General features: G+C 35.6%; 1 protein-coding gene across 1 annotated transcript; it reads right to left on the minus strand.

Annotated features, from left to right (window-relative positions):
• Positions 1 to 14,486: 14,486 nt before the first annotated feature.
• Positions 14,487 to 15,479, minus strand: LOC106882592 (uncharacterized). Its single transcript, XM_089349473.1, has 2 exons — positions 15,366 to 15,479; positions 14,487 to 15,249 (listed from the first exon to the last, which is right to left on the minus strand). The coding sequence occupies exons 1-2, from the start codon at positions 15,379 to 15,381 to the stop codon at positions 14,645 to 14,647; spliced, it is 621 nt and encodes a 206-aa protein (XP_089205599.1). The 5' UTR covers positions 15,382 to 15,479; the 3' UTR covers positions 14,487 to 14,644.
• Between the last annotated feature and the right edge of the window lie 1,603 nt (positions 15,480 to 17,082).

The raw sequence follows: 17,082 nt of genomic DNA on the forward strand, positions 1-17,082 counted from the left end.
AGGCGTTGTATAACCGTTCTTTATCAGTATTGCTCCAGCACATAGGCATGACACACTTGAGTAGTTTGGGTTATGTGTTTTGAAGGTACATTGTTCAGGAGATGATTTCGGTCAACATCCATCTTAGACAAGTCTGAGAGAAGCAACTATGCTGTCAATGATACCTTGGAGAAAACACGAGGAGCTCAAACTTAACTGATTTAGAGTTCCGAAGCTTGTGGTCAGCACCGTATGTCAATGATCATAGGCAGCCATGATTTGATAGTTGTCAGACATTCTGAGATTTAGTATTTTTTGTATGTGTGTACGAATTAATTAAGAAAATAATTGTTATAGAAAGTTTAGGATTGCAAAATATTCAGTCTTTTCATCGGTACCGGTTGCAGAGTACAAGAACTAATTAGAGTTTTAACTGACAAAGTGACAGAGGGCTATGAATTCAAAATTGGTTGAAGTAAGGGTTAATGTCCTTGATCCTGAACGAGGGATGATTGCACAATTGTTCGGCGTTGTGGGAGTTCAGAAAATTGTAAAAAAACAGTAGATATGTCATGAAAATAAAGGAAAATGGCTTTGAGCCAGAGCAACAGAAAGCCTGTGTTGCTGACACAAAGTTGAATGGCGGACAAGGCCGTCTCAGCAGCATTATAGATCTCTGAGTAAATCATTGTAATCGGCCCTATAATGCTTATTGACTGTAAGCTATGGTATGCATAATGTAGAACTGGACTCCTATACCTGCAGGGCCCCATACAACCGCCCAATGTGCCATGCTTTAAGATTACACTGATGGGGAAGGGATTAGAGCAGTGTTTCCCAACCTTTTTTTTCCAGTGCCCCACATTTTTATAACAAAAAATCTGGTGCCCATCAATCCTTTTTTTAATATAGAAACACGATCTTCAATTCAATTACCTGGCTGACGGATACCTCAACTCAATAGTGATCGGAGTTCACTACTGCTTTTATGAATGCTTGACACTGGACAATAGATATTGAAACAGAGAAACAAACGCCTAACAAATGCAGATACTTCACTCAGTATGCTGATTGGTCATAGCTACATCGATTCCCATGGTTTAAGTATAAATACTACATGGCAAAGTTTTTCTTTCATTTCAATGTCCAAAGATAGGCTGAGGACACATAAGTGCGCGCTCAAGTCACTTGCAAATATTTTCACAACCCATGCTAACGCATGCCCCACCCCAATTTTCCCACACCCCACCAGTGGGGCATATGCTCCATGTTGGGAAACACTAGATTAGAGTTTACATTATGTGCCTACTGATGGAGAAATCACTGAAGACGTTACTCAGAGTACGTTTTAGTGAATTTTATTGAGAACGTGCAACTGGGGATTGGATTTCAGTCAGGAGTACGGCTTCTGCTTTAAAAGCACTTTAACTGAGAAGTGGCGAGTGGAACACTCTGCGAAATGGAAATATTATTTACATTTCACGGATATTTGTCCTCATCTTGTTTGTTGTTAACACAACGTTTCAGCTGATATACTCTCCAGCCTTCATCAGGTATCTTGAGGAAATTTCGAACCTGGGTTGTCATTCCTAAGGCATTTTACGATGTTGTTATTATTATTATTATTATTATTATTATTATTCAGGTCACTGCCTGGAATCAAACTGGGAATCTTGGGGTTAGTAGCCCGCACTCTTAACCACTACGCCATATGGATGGTATATCAACCGAAACGTTGTGTTAACAACAAGCAAGATGAGGACAAATATCTGTCAAATGTAAATAATGTAAATAATGTACATAATTCCTCATCTCTTAAATATAGAACTGAAATGGAAATAGTTGAATTAAGCAACAGCCGTAAAGCACTGCAAATTGAGAAATTGGAGGCCTTGTCACCTGTTGGGTGCACAATGGTGTCTTCTTGTTTATGGATGATTATCATACGGGTAGTTGCCTGCCGATTAGTAGATCCTTCCTAGGTTACAGACCATGTTCCACCAAACTCCTTATTGCAGTGTTAGTCACAGTATCAGAAGATCGTGCTTTCTCCGGCTCTGTACATAAAAACTACATTTTTCTTTATCACATGGATCAACAAATATATATAAGACAGTTATCTTTTACTTGCTTCAACCATTAGACTGCGGCCACGCTGGGGCAGAGCATTGAAGAATTCTTGTCAAACGAATTGCCCCCAGTACTTATATTTTGTACAGCCTGGAAATTATTCTATCACTCACTTTTGCTGAACCGCTATATCACGGGGGCGTAAACACACACACAACGTGATTCTTTCAGTATTCGTCTACCTAATCCACTCACAAGGCTTCGGTTGGCCCGAGCATATAGAATACAATTGGCCAAGATTCCACATAGTGGGACTGAACTGGGAACCATGTGACCACGGAGCAAACTTCTTACCACACACACCTGCACCTATACTATATGTAACGCGTACAATGCTGTATCGTTGCAACGCATAACATGATTTTATCTTGAATGCTTTTTACATTGTAACAAAACAACAAAAACAACAACAACAACAACAACAACAACAATAATAATAATAATAATAATAATAATAATAATAATAATAATAATAATAATAATAATAATAATAATAATATGCTGAGACTCCCTTCGGTTATTACTGACCTTAAGATTGCACCTAGAAAGTTGCCCTCCCAGGAATAAGTCCGGGCATGGTTTTTTATGGAAGACCAGCAGTCACCCATGCATACCGGACTCCCCTCTCCACGCCACCAGTGTTATCCAAGGAAAAGGCAAAGGGGGATACAGCTTGGCACCTGTGACATCGCAACTTATTTCTACAGCTGAGTGAACTAGAGCAACGTGAAATAAAGTGTCTTGCTCAAGAAGGCAACACGCATCCCGGTCCGGGATTCGAACTCACAACCCCAGGATCGTAAGCTCGATGCTCTAACCAATAATAATAATAATAATAAAGCTATTTAGATATGTGAACATTTACACAATTATACTGAAAATCAATACGATCTATTAGTAGAAAATATACTAAATATCTGATTGCTTCATACGAAGTTTCATATGCTACCCATGTTCATCAGCGGAGATGAAAACTTTTAAACCCTTGTCTCCTTTTGACTATCTACAGTGGTTTCAAATATTGTAAGTTACACAGAAAGAGGATAAATGAAGTGACGTTTCCTACTCTAAAGCGACAAAATTAAATACATCTAAAATATAGACTGATACAGCGTATTTTCAATTTTCATTGTGGTAAATAAAAGTGTTCACCTTTTTTGAGTGAAGCGATTGCTAAGTATTCTAGCTGTATTATGGTAATATATACTATACAATGTTCTTTCTTTACGCAACATAGAAATTACTTTTGTCACGAAAGTGTGCAATATGGCAACACTATAGAGATGACATAAATACATTGTGCGTGTGTGTGTATATAACCACGCACAAATATGTATAAACACACTCATACATCTACATACAGATTGACATTATATATATATGTGTGTGTGTGTATATATATATATATATGTGCATATATAGGTATATATGTGTATGTATATATATATATGTATGTGTATATATATGTATGTATATGTGTATGTATGTGTGTGTATATATATATATATATATATACATATATATATATATATGTATGTATATATGTATGTGTATATGTATGTATATATGTATGTATATATGTATATATATATGTGTATGTACATATGTGTGTATATACATATATGTGCTTGTGTGTATATATATGTGTACTTATATGTATGTGTATATACATGTGCATATATATGTGTGTGTATATATATATGTGTGTGTATATGTATGTGTGTGTATATACGTATATATATGTGTGTGTTTGTATATATGTATATATGTGTATGTGTGAGTGTGTGCGTGATGTGTGTGTTTATAATATTTGTTCGTCAACTTTCAATTATTGTGATGGAAAATATACTTAAAAACTTAATGATATGAAAGGAACTTGTATGAAAACTGAAAAATGTCGTGTTTATCAGAGAAGTAAAACAAGGAGAAATTGAAGTAGAAAGGGCAAAACATATATAAGGTTAAATTGAATTTTGTTTCTAACATAAATATTATTCAAATATAATAATTATTTACATCGATAGTCAGAATTGTTAACATTTTCAGGAAAGTGAATGAGGATTATGGAGAAAAGAAGTCTGTAGCATTCTGGGGGAACGTCAGGATTTGATTGAACAAGCTATGAAATTGTGGCTATTTTTTTTTATCATACTGTTTCGTGTTATTAGTCAATAATAGTATAATATATGAAGAAGATTCAGATTTTTGGCGGTTAGAAATAATCCCTATTTATCTACAAAATAATAAACAATCCCGATTTACGCAACAAAATCAAGGAGAGAATAGTAATAGAGAATAGTAATAGAGAATAGTAATAGAGAATAGTAATAAAATCAAAGTTGCATGTTGTGTAAATGAAGAAACACATTAATCTAACTAAAACACAAAATTCACCCCGCCAATATATCAGTTAATTTTTTTTTGTAGATTACATAATTTATTAAACCTCTACAAGAAGAATGGTGACAGTAGCTTCGAATATTCGGCCTACTAGCCTTCTTCGGACTTTCTGTTGAAGGTTAGCTACCCGAAACTTCAAAGTCACTGTTACTCTTCTAGTAAAAGCATTTATTATGCATAGATATCTTGTGTCATCAGAGGGTCATTATGCCAATAACACACGCACTGGTTCAACATCACTTCATTGCTAGACAATTGGTTAAATATCTAATCAATCATCTAATCGCTCGTTTGTTTAATGAGCTGATTAAAAATCAATCGGTTGTTCGTTAGTCAAAGTCCTTTCATCACTATTCACCCCTTCTTCAATGATTTCTCTCTCTCTCTCTCTTCAAAGTCTGCCCTAAGTCTTATGCCTTTGTGTATGTATGCCTGCATGTGCGTATGTAGACGGGTTTGTTTAGAAGAGAAGATAAAGACGAGAGTAAATGAGGTGTTTGTGTGAGTGTGTGCACACCAGCGCAACTGTTTGTGTGTGTGTGTGTGTGTGTGCATTCGTCGTCCGTGACCTCTTTAAGCGTTCAACCTTTTGTCACGTCAGTTTGGTCTTAGATCTGCTAAAGATTTATGGGCGTAGTTCCTTGTGGGATGCATGGATTGATGGATGGAGATAGATAGATAGATAGGTAGGTAAATAGATAGGTACACAATGAAAGAGAGAGAGAGAGAGAGAGAGAGAGAGAGAGAGAGAGAGAAATAATTGAAAACATTTATATGCATGAATACACACAATTGATATTTATTTTCATGTCAAACGGAATAAGATATAATAGGTTTCTCTTCTAACATTACTTATGTTATCATTCAAAAGAATTAAAGAAGTCCCTAATTCTATCTTTTATAAAAATGTTGATATGAAAAGGACTTTTTTTTTTTTGCTTTGCAACAGTATGTCATAATGTTCTTTTAGCATTCTATATTCCCAGATTATGTTGAAAGCTTTTTTTTTTGTCTAAATCAAAGAATCAAATTCAGCATGTTCTGCCATTTTTTAAAGAAAAAAAGACATCTTTTATAAATGTTTCCAAACGAATTACAATAAACTTCCCAAATAAAAGCAACTACGAATTTAAGATGTCATTATTGAATGTTTTCTGTTTATAGAATTTTAAAAATACATTTATTATGTAAATAAGAAACGGAGTATAATACAATATAATGAATACCACTCGAGTTACTGCCAAATGTGCAATAAGCAATTTGAACTAAGAAAAAAAAAGCATTTAAAAGTAAAAATAGAATAAATACGATCACAAACAGAAAATAACGCGGTGAATTGACAGAATCATGAAAGCGCTGGACTAAAAGCTTTGCAATATTTCTTTTTGTTCGGCATTTTACGTTCTAAGTTCAAATCCTGCCTATCTCCGTACACTTCCATTTTTCATCAACTCAATTTTCTCGAAATTGTATATTCTATTTACGATTTGGAAATCTTGATGTTATAATAATCCGGTAATGTTCTGCACCTATCTGAAGTCGTATACTTCTCCATATCTAAGACTGCGACTTCAAATTCCTAAACCATACTTCCAAGTCTCATTTCTCTCTCGGGTTAAGAACCATGTCAAGAAGTATATTCCATTTACTATGACAATGTAGGAAGTCTGTGCTCTAAATTTAACCTGGATTTATTTTTCAATTAGGTGAATTTAGTAAACTCTAAAGCAGGATGTTTTAAATTGAGTGATGACATGAAAAAAATCAAGACATCAACGCCCTAGAACTGGTCATCAAATTGCTTGAATGACCTCAGAAAAAATCTGAGCAATTGTTTTCTTTGTAAACAAGTAGGAATGTTTAAAATCTTCAAAATAATTCGTGGATGTGATCGGTCAAAATAAACTTATCCAATCACTTTTCTTGTTGGCAGCCAATAATTGTTGATATAAAGTAGATAGTTTTGAACAGATGGCACTTTCAGTAAGCCGCAACCGGAGACCTGCAACCAACGAGAAATCCGGGAGGCAAGATGCGATTGACACGATAATCAAAGCTGAAAGATAGTCAACAACGCATGGCTGCAAATGAAACCACGCGAATAATTTCAGCTGATTCTGTTTTCATAACCTGGCTGCCAGCAAAATATGTTCCCTAACACTAGCTAACCATTTCAGTAAATCAACATTTATCGCCGTACCAAAAAAATTTCCCTTTCTCTAAAATATAAACATACATGATATTGTAAAATGAACGCTGTCTTTCTATTATTCCTCTTTTCTCTACAAGGTCATTAGATCTGGTATGTACAGTAAACCTTTGACTATCGAGAGTGTTACATTCCAAAACCTCCCACAATAGATGAAATTCCACAAAGTAGAAACAGTTCTGTATATATTGTTTTAGCATTTTTCTAATTTGTACATACTTCATCATCATCATCGTTTAACATGCGTTTTCGATGCTGGCATGGGTTGGACGGTTCGACTGGGGTCGGGGAAGCCAGGAGGATGCACCAGTCTCCAATCTGATCTGGCAGAGTCTCTACAGCTGGATGCCCTTCCTAATGCCAACCACTCCGAGAGTGTAGTGGGTGCTTTTACGTGCCACCGGCACGAGGGCCAGTATGGTGGTACTGGCAATGGCCACGCTCAAATGGTGTTTTTTTACGTGCCACCTGTACAGGAGTCAATCCAGCGGCACTGGCAACAACCTCGCTCGAATGTTTTGTTCACGTAACACAGGCACAAGTGCCAGTAAGGCGACGCTGGTAACGATCACGCAATGCACCACCACACACTCACCTCCCAAGTTTCGTTTTCCATACGACATGTGTGGTTCTTTGTTTACACATCTACGGTACAATATGTATTATTTAAAAATATTTTTTAATTAATGTTATACAGTGCAGTACTCTACTCTATTTCTATTTATTTATTTTTAGGCGTGAAAATGCTTATTTTACCACGGAATAAAATTAAAATCTAGAAAAATATAAATACCCATCGGCCACAGAAACCCATGATATATTGAGGAGTTCACGATATACTGTGGCGTCTGTGATATAAATTTACATATAGTAGTACATCGCAGATTTTTCTGGCTGAGCGTACGATAGGTGAACTGCGATATGGCGAGGGATTGCTGTATTTCTAATGTAACAATAAATATATGAAGGATTAGTTTTGACTCATATTCATTGCATCAACTCCGGCCCATAATCCTATTGCTACAGCAGGAAATATATCTTTCCTTTCATTTTACAATGCATTTAACCGCTTGCATTCTCGCTCCCAAACTAATGGTAAATAAATTAGTTTCCATACACATGGTATCGTGACATGGACAAGTTTTTAAATTAATTTATTGTTGCAGGTATCAGTTACCAGTATTGTAAAAAGCAGCTGCAATAATTATACAGCGTAAATGGAATCACACAGCCTTAATGTGGACAGACAAAATGAAATCTCGAAGATCACATGTTCTAAAGGTCACCAACACTGTATTAGATTATTCAAAACAATTCTTGAAAGACAGGAAAGAGGGCACAGTTCAGTTCCTTGCTGACAGATAACCAAACACATATGACTGACTTCTCTGAATTATATACATACATATATATATATATATATATATATATATATATATATATATAATTGGCATGAAGTGTACGGCACCACTCCAGAACTTAAGTCAGTTCTTTGTTGAAAAATGCCCGATTTACACACATACGCAAAAGGATCAATATTTTCTTGTGATTTTTGATATACAATTTTGCTGCGAGAACTTTCTATTGAAGCATTAAGATAGCTTCAAACATTTTCTCCTTTTGTCTTTAACCAAAAAGGTTATTAAATGTCTTCGACTGGGCGTCTACAGAGCAAGGTTATCGAAATAATTCATTTCGAAAACTTCAAAACCATTTTCAAGTTACCAAAGCCAAACGAAAAGAATAAAGAATGAGAAAATACATAAACGATACAGAAAATAACAGACGTCTGCTTAAAAATGCAAGCTAATTCGTGAATTTTCTTTGGTTAATGTTTCTAAATTTTCACAAACGACTAAACATAAATCGTAATTCGAAAACCACTTCCTGTATCTCTTATAATAGCCAACACAAATGTTAGTAGGTCGAGTTCTCCAGTTACGTTTTATGGGGTGAGGGGAAGAGAGAAAAATATTCCAAGGAGTGTTAACATAAGAGATACAGGATGAGTGCATATATTAGGCTTAGGGGAAGACAATGAGTAAAGACTGCTATGCACAGAGGAAGAAAGAAAGAATCGTGGAGATGGAGGTGGAGTGAATAGAAGCAGTTGGTTATAGCTAACTACTCTATCATTTATTATCTGTAAATGTTAGCATCATAAAAGTAATCTATTCTATTAATCAACCTATCACTGCAAAATTTCAAAAGGGAAATATTTGGAGCGAGGGTTTGAATTAGTTGAGAGTTAGTCATATTTGAGAATGAGTGATGATGTTTGTATTTATTATTATTTTTTGTTTTGCAGTTGAATGAGATAAGATTAGCGTGGTTCATGTTTACGAAGAAGATTAAAGAGCCAAAGCATTCAGAAAATTTAGCAAGGGCAATGTGTACTAGGTGGAAGAAATATTGAATAGGCCATTGTATTATTGGATTCTGTGTAGAACAAAGAGTAGAGACTTGCATATTAAGAATTTTGGACAATTAAATAGTTTGGGGAATATAGATAGCATATAAACCACCAAGAGAATTTGGATCACATCTCTTTAGTGAATAAATGCGTGTTTAGATAGATGGACATGAGGAGAGTAGACAGAAATATGGATGGAGTAATAGATGGATGAATGGGTAGACGGAGAGAAGGATAGCAAGAAATATGGATAAGAAAATGGACAGATGGGGGGTAGAATAGAAAATGGGGAAGCTGAATAGCTGGAAAGATATGAATGGCTAGTTAGTGAGCTAGCTAGCTAGAGAGATAATACGCAGGATTTCTTAGGTATCGATTTTGTCTAATACAGAAAGAATTACCAAGGTTTAATGCCTATGCTTTGCGAGATTTGTCTTTAATTCTTCTATTCCTGGGACAAAGGATAATAAGTGTCAGGTAATGGATTATTGTTACTGACTGCATGTTTAATTACTGAAATCTTAGTAATTGCAAGTGCACCCACCCCTAAACGAATCATAACTTTGCATTGGTTTGGTCGAATATTTTCCACTCTAACATTGAGGCAGCAAGAGAAGTACCAAAATACCACAAATATTTGCTTAAAAAACTCTGTTTCATGAATTACTATGGATAAATGAATTAAAAATGTTTATAGTATTCGAAATATTTAGAATTTAAAAGCAACCCCTCCGAATAGAAAATAATTTATCATTTAATGTCCACAATCATTGTTGGCATGGGTTGGACAGTCTGAGAGGATCTGACGAGTTAGCAGACTGCATCAGGTTTTGATATCTGCTTTGGAATGGCTTCTATGGCTGGATGTTCCCCTCCTAACACAAACCACTTTACAGAGTGCACTGTAGCGGTAACTAGATAGTTGAATGATCTCCCTTGCAAGAAAGATTCTAGAGTAACCTTCCTTTAATAAGTTTCTCGAAGCATGTGTGTCATGAGACGTAATTCTTAATTATTCAAGAAGCTTAGAGTTTCTCCTGGAAGTTTCTAGAAAGTCTAGCGTTCCATTATTAAGTTAACTTCAACAGGATTTGAACAGTTATATTTAAATTCTGCCAAATGTGTTTGCGTACTATATATATATATATATATATATATATATATATATATATATACACAACCGGGTAGGCACAAGCATGGCTGTAGGGTTGAGGAAGTTTATTTCCTAACCACATCATTTCAGGTTCAGTCCCACTGTGTGGTACCTCGAACAAATGTGATTGACTTGGTAGATGGAATTTTGAAAGATGCTGATCGTGTGTCTCTTTGTCTCAGCATCATGCGGTAGTTGTAAATGAGCATCACCGTCATACAAGCAGTGTCATTCATTTCCAGTATTCTGCATAAACATGTCAGGGCATCGAGGAATATTACCTTACTCTGAAACAGGTGAGAGATGGCGTCAAGTAAGTTATTCACTTGGAGAAGATGTGCTTCAATAAGCTTTGTCTGACCCATGAAAGCATAGAAAAGTATACATTAAAACGACGATGATGATACACATACATACTATGAATGGAGTCTATACGCTGATAGCAGAAGACTAAGAACGACATGAGGAATGTTCATATCCATTTAAGATTGAAAATTAAATAAGGCTATAAACTTTAAAGCGGATAAAATCAAACTCATGGTAGAGTTTAGGTAATTTCCAAAAACTAACAATCGCTTTATTTACTAAAGGAATTTGGAGTACAAAAAGCTCGATGAACCAGGATTGTGGCCATCAGGCAGAGGTCGACAGACTACGATCGTGGCCCACATAAGTGCATTTAATGTATGGGCGTTTGTTGGGATCTAATGTCACTCAAACACTCCGATACCCCCAGAATACAAAAGGACTAATAGTTCAACTAATGACTTTTCAGATGATGTAAAACTTACCACCATTATTTACTAAGAAGATATTTTAACTATTTTTTGCTTTTTATGTGTGCATGATAGTCTCATTTTCATAAAATGCGCTCAGCAGTCCATGCTATGTAAATGCAAATCCCAGCGCTTTATGGGTTAAACGAAATGCCTTGGATAAAATGTTTTCATGGGAGGAAACAATCACTAAATTTCAAGCTCTTTTCTTTCCCCATGGAGTAGAGTGAGCTATCAAAGTGCGTTAATCTGATCGGCTATTACATTCGTTTCATGAGTGTAATCATTTATTTGCTAATTCTTTATTAGGTAAAAAAAACAAAAAAACTGGCTATCGAATATAAGAAATACTGATTTGTACCGTTGCCAACAAGGAAGAAAGTAAAACCGTTTACACAATGAAATTCTTTTCAGAACGCATTCAAAATATTTAATTTTAAATGTAATATTTAAAAAGAAATTATTTTTTCCTAATATTTCACGTTTCTAAGTCATTGTCAACTTATTTTCTAACAGCTTTAGCTATTGTAGCTAGAACGAAGATTAGGTCATTAAAATTGTCTATTCCAATGAAGTGATAGATAAAAGCAAAAACGAAAAAAAAAAGGCAAAAGTATGACAAATTTATAACAGGAAAATAAACAAACAAAAGGATAGAAACATATGGTTTCCTTGCACACTTTACTTAATTAAACTTGTCAAGACACACAAACAGCAAAATAATTATGACTTTTTTTGTTTAATTTTTTCATGTCACTGTTGACAGACATTGCAACTCATCAAAAAATAAAAGTTGATTGAGCAGTCAGGAAGCAATGAATACAAATTGTGTTTTGTTTGTTTGTTCTTGTTTGATTTTGGTGGGTGGTTGTTCTTTTTGTGTTAACAACTTCGTTTCTACAAAAAAAACAATTGCAGCAATTTTACAGAACTCAGCTGGAGATTTCGTTTTTCCGACTTCCATTCACACCAAATTGTTTGCTGTCTGTAGAGCTTTTGTGGTGAGAAAGAGGTGTAACGTATTTGGAAAGAAATAGCGCCGCCTTTCATCTTTGAGATTTTAAAAACAGAAATATAAGAATGGTTTCAAATGTTGGCACAGGGCCAGCAGTTTCGGGGAGAGGTAAATCGATTACATCATCCACAATGTAGGTGTAGGAGTACCTGTGTGGTAAGTAGCTTGCCTCCCAATCACATGGTTCTGGGTTCAGTCCCACTGCGTGGCACCTTGGGCAAGTGTCTTCTACTATAGCCTCGGGCCGACCAAAGCCTTGTGAGTGGATTTGGTAGACGGAAACTGAAAGAAGCCTGTCGTATATATGTTTATGTATATATATGTGTCTGTGTTTGTCACCCCAACATCGCTTGACAACCGATGCCGGTGTGTTTACGTCCTCGTAACTTAGCGGATCGGCAATAGGGATCGATAGAATAAGTACTAGGCTTACAAAGAATAAGTCCTGGGGTCGATTTGCTCAACTAAAGGTGGTGCTCCAGCATGGCCACAGTCAGATGACTGAAACAAATAAAAGAGTAATGTTCAACTGGTACTTATTGTATCGACCCCCACCCCCGGATGAAAGGCACAGTCGATCTCTGCGGCCTTTGAACTCAGAACGTAAAGATGGATAAAATATCATTAAGCACTTTGTCCGACTTGTTAACGATTCTGCCAGCTCGCCACCTTTAATAATAATAATCCTTTCTCCTATAGGCACAGGACCTGAAATTTCGATGGAGGATATAGGCAATTTCATCGACAGCAGTGTTAGACTAGTACTTATTTTATCGTCCCAGAAAGCGTGAAAAGCAAAGTCAACCTCGGTGGTATTTGAACTTAGAACGTAAATATGGGCAAAATGCCTTAATAAATTCAATACACCTTCTGTTATGATTTTTTCACTATTATTTTCAAGTCTATTTCCCCTTATTTATGTCAATTTTTATAACTGCCCAGAATTTATATTTTCAGGCAGCGATCTGGTACAATCGTTAGCACGCTGAACGAAGTGTTTCGCTGTATTTCGTCCGTCTTTACGTTCCGAGTTCAAATTCCGCCGAGGTCGGCTTTATCCTCCATCATTTCGGAATCAATAAAATAAAAACCAGTTCAGCAATGAGATTGATATAACCGACTAGATCCCCTCCCCAAATTCCAGAATTGTACCTATTGTAAAAACGGTTATTATTATAATGTAATATTTCAGACAAGTTAAAAATTCATTTCTTACATTTACTCGTTTCTGGTACACTCTGAATTTTATCCAATTTCACATTCGGTATTTTGTAAATCTGAATTGAATAGGCATCCGGACTGAAATTTTGTAAAAGTAATAATATTTTGTTTCTGCAGTTCTAAATTCAAGCAGGCGTTGTTTTCCACATCTTCATGCCACACCGCTAAAACATTGATTAAATAATGAAATACGTATTTCCCATCAACTGTGTTTGGTAGTTTAATCAATGTTAAATAATATTTTTCTTTCAATAACTTTAAATTCGATCAAATGAATTTAAGAAACGGTCCAGCCGGAGGATATGTAAACGAAATCTCCCCCCTCACCTTAAGTTTCTTTTTACGGAATTCCACGTTTTAGGTTATGGAGATTCCGACACTGAAAAAAATTTTTTTTTCCTCGGGTCAAACCCTTTAGTTTGACCAAAACATTTTCAAGCATCGCAACTTCAAAATTTCAATTCCTCCCTCCTCCCCCTTTCTTCATCTTTTCACTTTTTCCAGGAAATTTATTTGGCGAAATATGTACAAAAATACGGAGATTAGGGAAATTATGATTATGAAAAAAAAATACTATAAAATTTCAAATTTTCAAAAAATAAATAAATAAATACCCCCCCCCCCCTTCAAGCAGGCTATTTACATGCTAGAAATAACAGCCAAATCTCACAAAACTGCGGTAACAATGAAAGAAAAGTGTAATCAGTCTACTCACCTTTCTGCAAAGATTTCTTTCAGAGTAATTTCCCGCAGTAATATGACAAACTGAAATTTAAGTGGTTTTTTTTTTGTAAGTTACAAAAAAATATGTTTTGTCGAGAAGTGTGTTCGGGGAAGATGCGCCGGTGGAGTTTAGCGGGGATAAACTTCTGCAAATACTCCATTTAGACCCACCAAGTAGAAATAGATGAGTTTTTTTTTTTTTCAGAATCATAATCTCCCTATTCTCTCCGTATTTTTGTACGTATTTCGCCAAAAAAAAAAAAAAAAAATCCAGAAAAAGTAAAAAATGAATATCTGGGGAGGAGGCGGGGAAAATAAAATATTGAAGTTTCGATTTTTGAAAATTTTTTCTCAGATTCGGAATCTCCATAGCCTAAAACGTGAGATTCTGTAAAAAAAAAATTAAGGGGGGAAGGGTTCCGTTTACATATCCTCCATCTGAACCTAAGAAACAATTGCAAATCGTAGCAAATCGTAGCCATTTAATGGAAAAACTTAAGAATTTTATAGTACAAAGACAATTATATCTTAAGAGGTACGCTTTGAAGAAGAATCCAATTATGTGTTAATCGAATTTAGACATAATGACCGGGGAAACCCCCGCAAACACACTTTGAATGCTGTTTTAATGTTGTTGGTGAATGCTTATTGAACTTATAAAAACATAAGCTAATATCATTAGAACACATTGAATGGTAAAAATTATGAAAGAAAAAGTTGAAACAACTGCGTCATTTTCAGTTAAGATGTACGAAATTTTTTCGTAACAGTCTTGTGTATAGAGGTCGCATTTTGCGGTAGAATTCACTTCCTTATCTCTGTGACTAATGGCACAACATTTTGTTAAGTTCTGGAACATTTTAATTTGCTCTTTCAAAGTATTATTCAGCGTAGCATTTTTTATTATGTTTTCCAAAGTGTCTTTCATGGAATATTCGATTGTTGACATAGTGATGACATTTAACAGGAAAGCAGATAACTCAATTGCCAAAATAAATGCCATGGAGAAAACATAGACAACAAGCAAGAACTTGAGTTCCTTCAGCGTTCCACAATAGCCCAAGATAGTCAAAGTTAGCATTATCAAAGTAGAAGAAACCAGAAGATAAGCACTAGCTGTTAATCTGTAGTCGCGAAATTGGTTATCAGTTGGATTTAATTTGTTTATATTTTCAAAGACCACTTCTTTATTGCGATTGGTACAATAACAGGTAACAATGCCAGACAAACCTAGAAAGAAAAGAAAGCTATTCAAACATAACAGGACATATTTAACAACTTTTGCTCGATGAGTCAACGCCATGTTTAGAAGGCAATATTGTTTCAAAATGACAGTTGTTTTGTACCTCTACTTTCACACATTATGCATGGTTTATATACATATAAACATTTTAAAAATAATATAATTCCTTTCGTTAATTATAAGAATTGAAAATAAGCCAGAAATTTAATAATTATAATATTTGACAGAACAATATTACTTTCTTCAAAACTCTTAAAAGGGGTGATATTATTATTTCCTTTTGTCACTTGGAAGAATTTATGTTAAGTGGAGTAACAAGGTTCGATCCCAACCATGTTTAACTCTTTTCTCTAAAAAGAATTAAATTGGGTTTAATATCATATTTAACTAAATATTTATACTTAGGAAACCCTTTCCACTTTTGAGAATAAAAACGAACTCCTTAAGGATCTCTTTAATGAAAAGGTTAATCTATTTGCAGGCAAAGCAACAATTTGGACGTTTCTGTTGTAAAACATTTTCTTGTTGGTTGGCCATTCAATATTCAATGTTATTAATTCAAAGTATCAATAAGGGGTGGAATTCCTCATATTTGCATGTCATTGCATTTATTTAGAATGGTATATTTGTTGCTTTAAATAAAGGCGGCGAGCTGACAGAATATTGAGCACATCGGACAAAATGTTTAGCTGCATTTCGTCTGTCCTTGCGTTCGGGGTTAACTTTGCATTTCATCTCTTAGGGGTCTATAAAATAAGTACTACTCAAGTACTGAGGTCGATGTAATCGACTATCCCTCTCCCTTGAAACTGCTGGACTTGTGTCAAATCTGAAACCAATTTTTGTAGATTTAAAAAGGGCAGCGAGCTGGCAGAAACGTGAGCGCGTCGGACAAAATGCTTAGAGCGCAATTTCTTCCAACTAATTACGTTCTGAATTCAAATCAAAGGCTGAGTTTCCCTTTCACCCTTGGGCTGATTTAAATACTACTACTGTAGATTTAAATACTACAAAACAAGCTGACACGCATTCAGTGGTTTGCGTTCTTGTTTTCGAAAAAGATAGCCTTTAAAGCCCATTCTAAGCTTTTCCATGCTTCAGAGAATCAATTGGAGCCAAAATGTAGAAGACAAGACTATGATTCAGTCTAAAAGTTGAATTATAGCTTTGTGTTCCTCACGGTATTCTTCTGTGGCACGTAATCGCTTAGCAAATTATCAAGTTTTGTTTTTAAAGAAGATTAAGGATTTAGCAATATAACGGACACAGATAGTGTGTCGTTAACTAGATGGAGGAGATGTCCTCCTGGGGTTAAAAAGAGTAGTATCATTGTTCAATGCAGAACAACCACGTCGAGGCGGCAACAACCCATTACTTTCGGTAGAGTTGCTACCTACGTCTCTCAAAGTGGAGGCGCAATGGCCCAGGGGTTAGGGCAGTGGACTCGCAGTTGTAGGATCGCGGTTTCGATTCCCAGATCGGGCGTTGTCTGTGTTTATTGAGCGAAAACACCCAAAGCTCTACGAGGCTCCGGCAGGGGATGGTGGCGAACCCTGCTGTGTACTCTTTCACCACAATACAGACGAAATACTGCTAAGCATTTCACCCGGTGTGCTAACGTTTCTCTCAGCTCACCGCCTTAAAATTATTTTTTTCTTTTCTACTCTAGGCACAAGGCCTGAAATTTTGGGGGAAGGAGCCAGTCGATTAGATCGACCCCAGTACGCAACTGGTACTTAATTTATCGACCCTGAAAGGATGAAAGGCAAAGTCGACCTCAGCGGAATTTGAACTCAGAACGTAAAGACACACGAAATACA

The sequence above is a fragment of the Octopus bimaculoides genome, chromosome 3, assembly GCF_046866305.1.
Source record: "Octopus bimaculoides isolate indiv1 chromosome 3, ASM4686630v1, whole genome shotgun sequence".
NCBI classification, from domain to species: domain Eukaryota; kingdom Metazoa; phylum Mollusca; class Cephalopoda; order Octopoda; family Octopodidae; genus Octopus; species Octopus bimaculoides.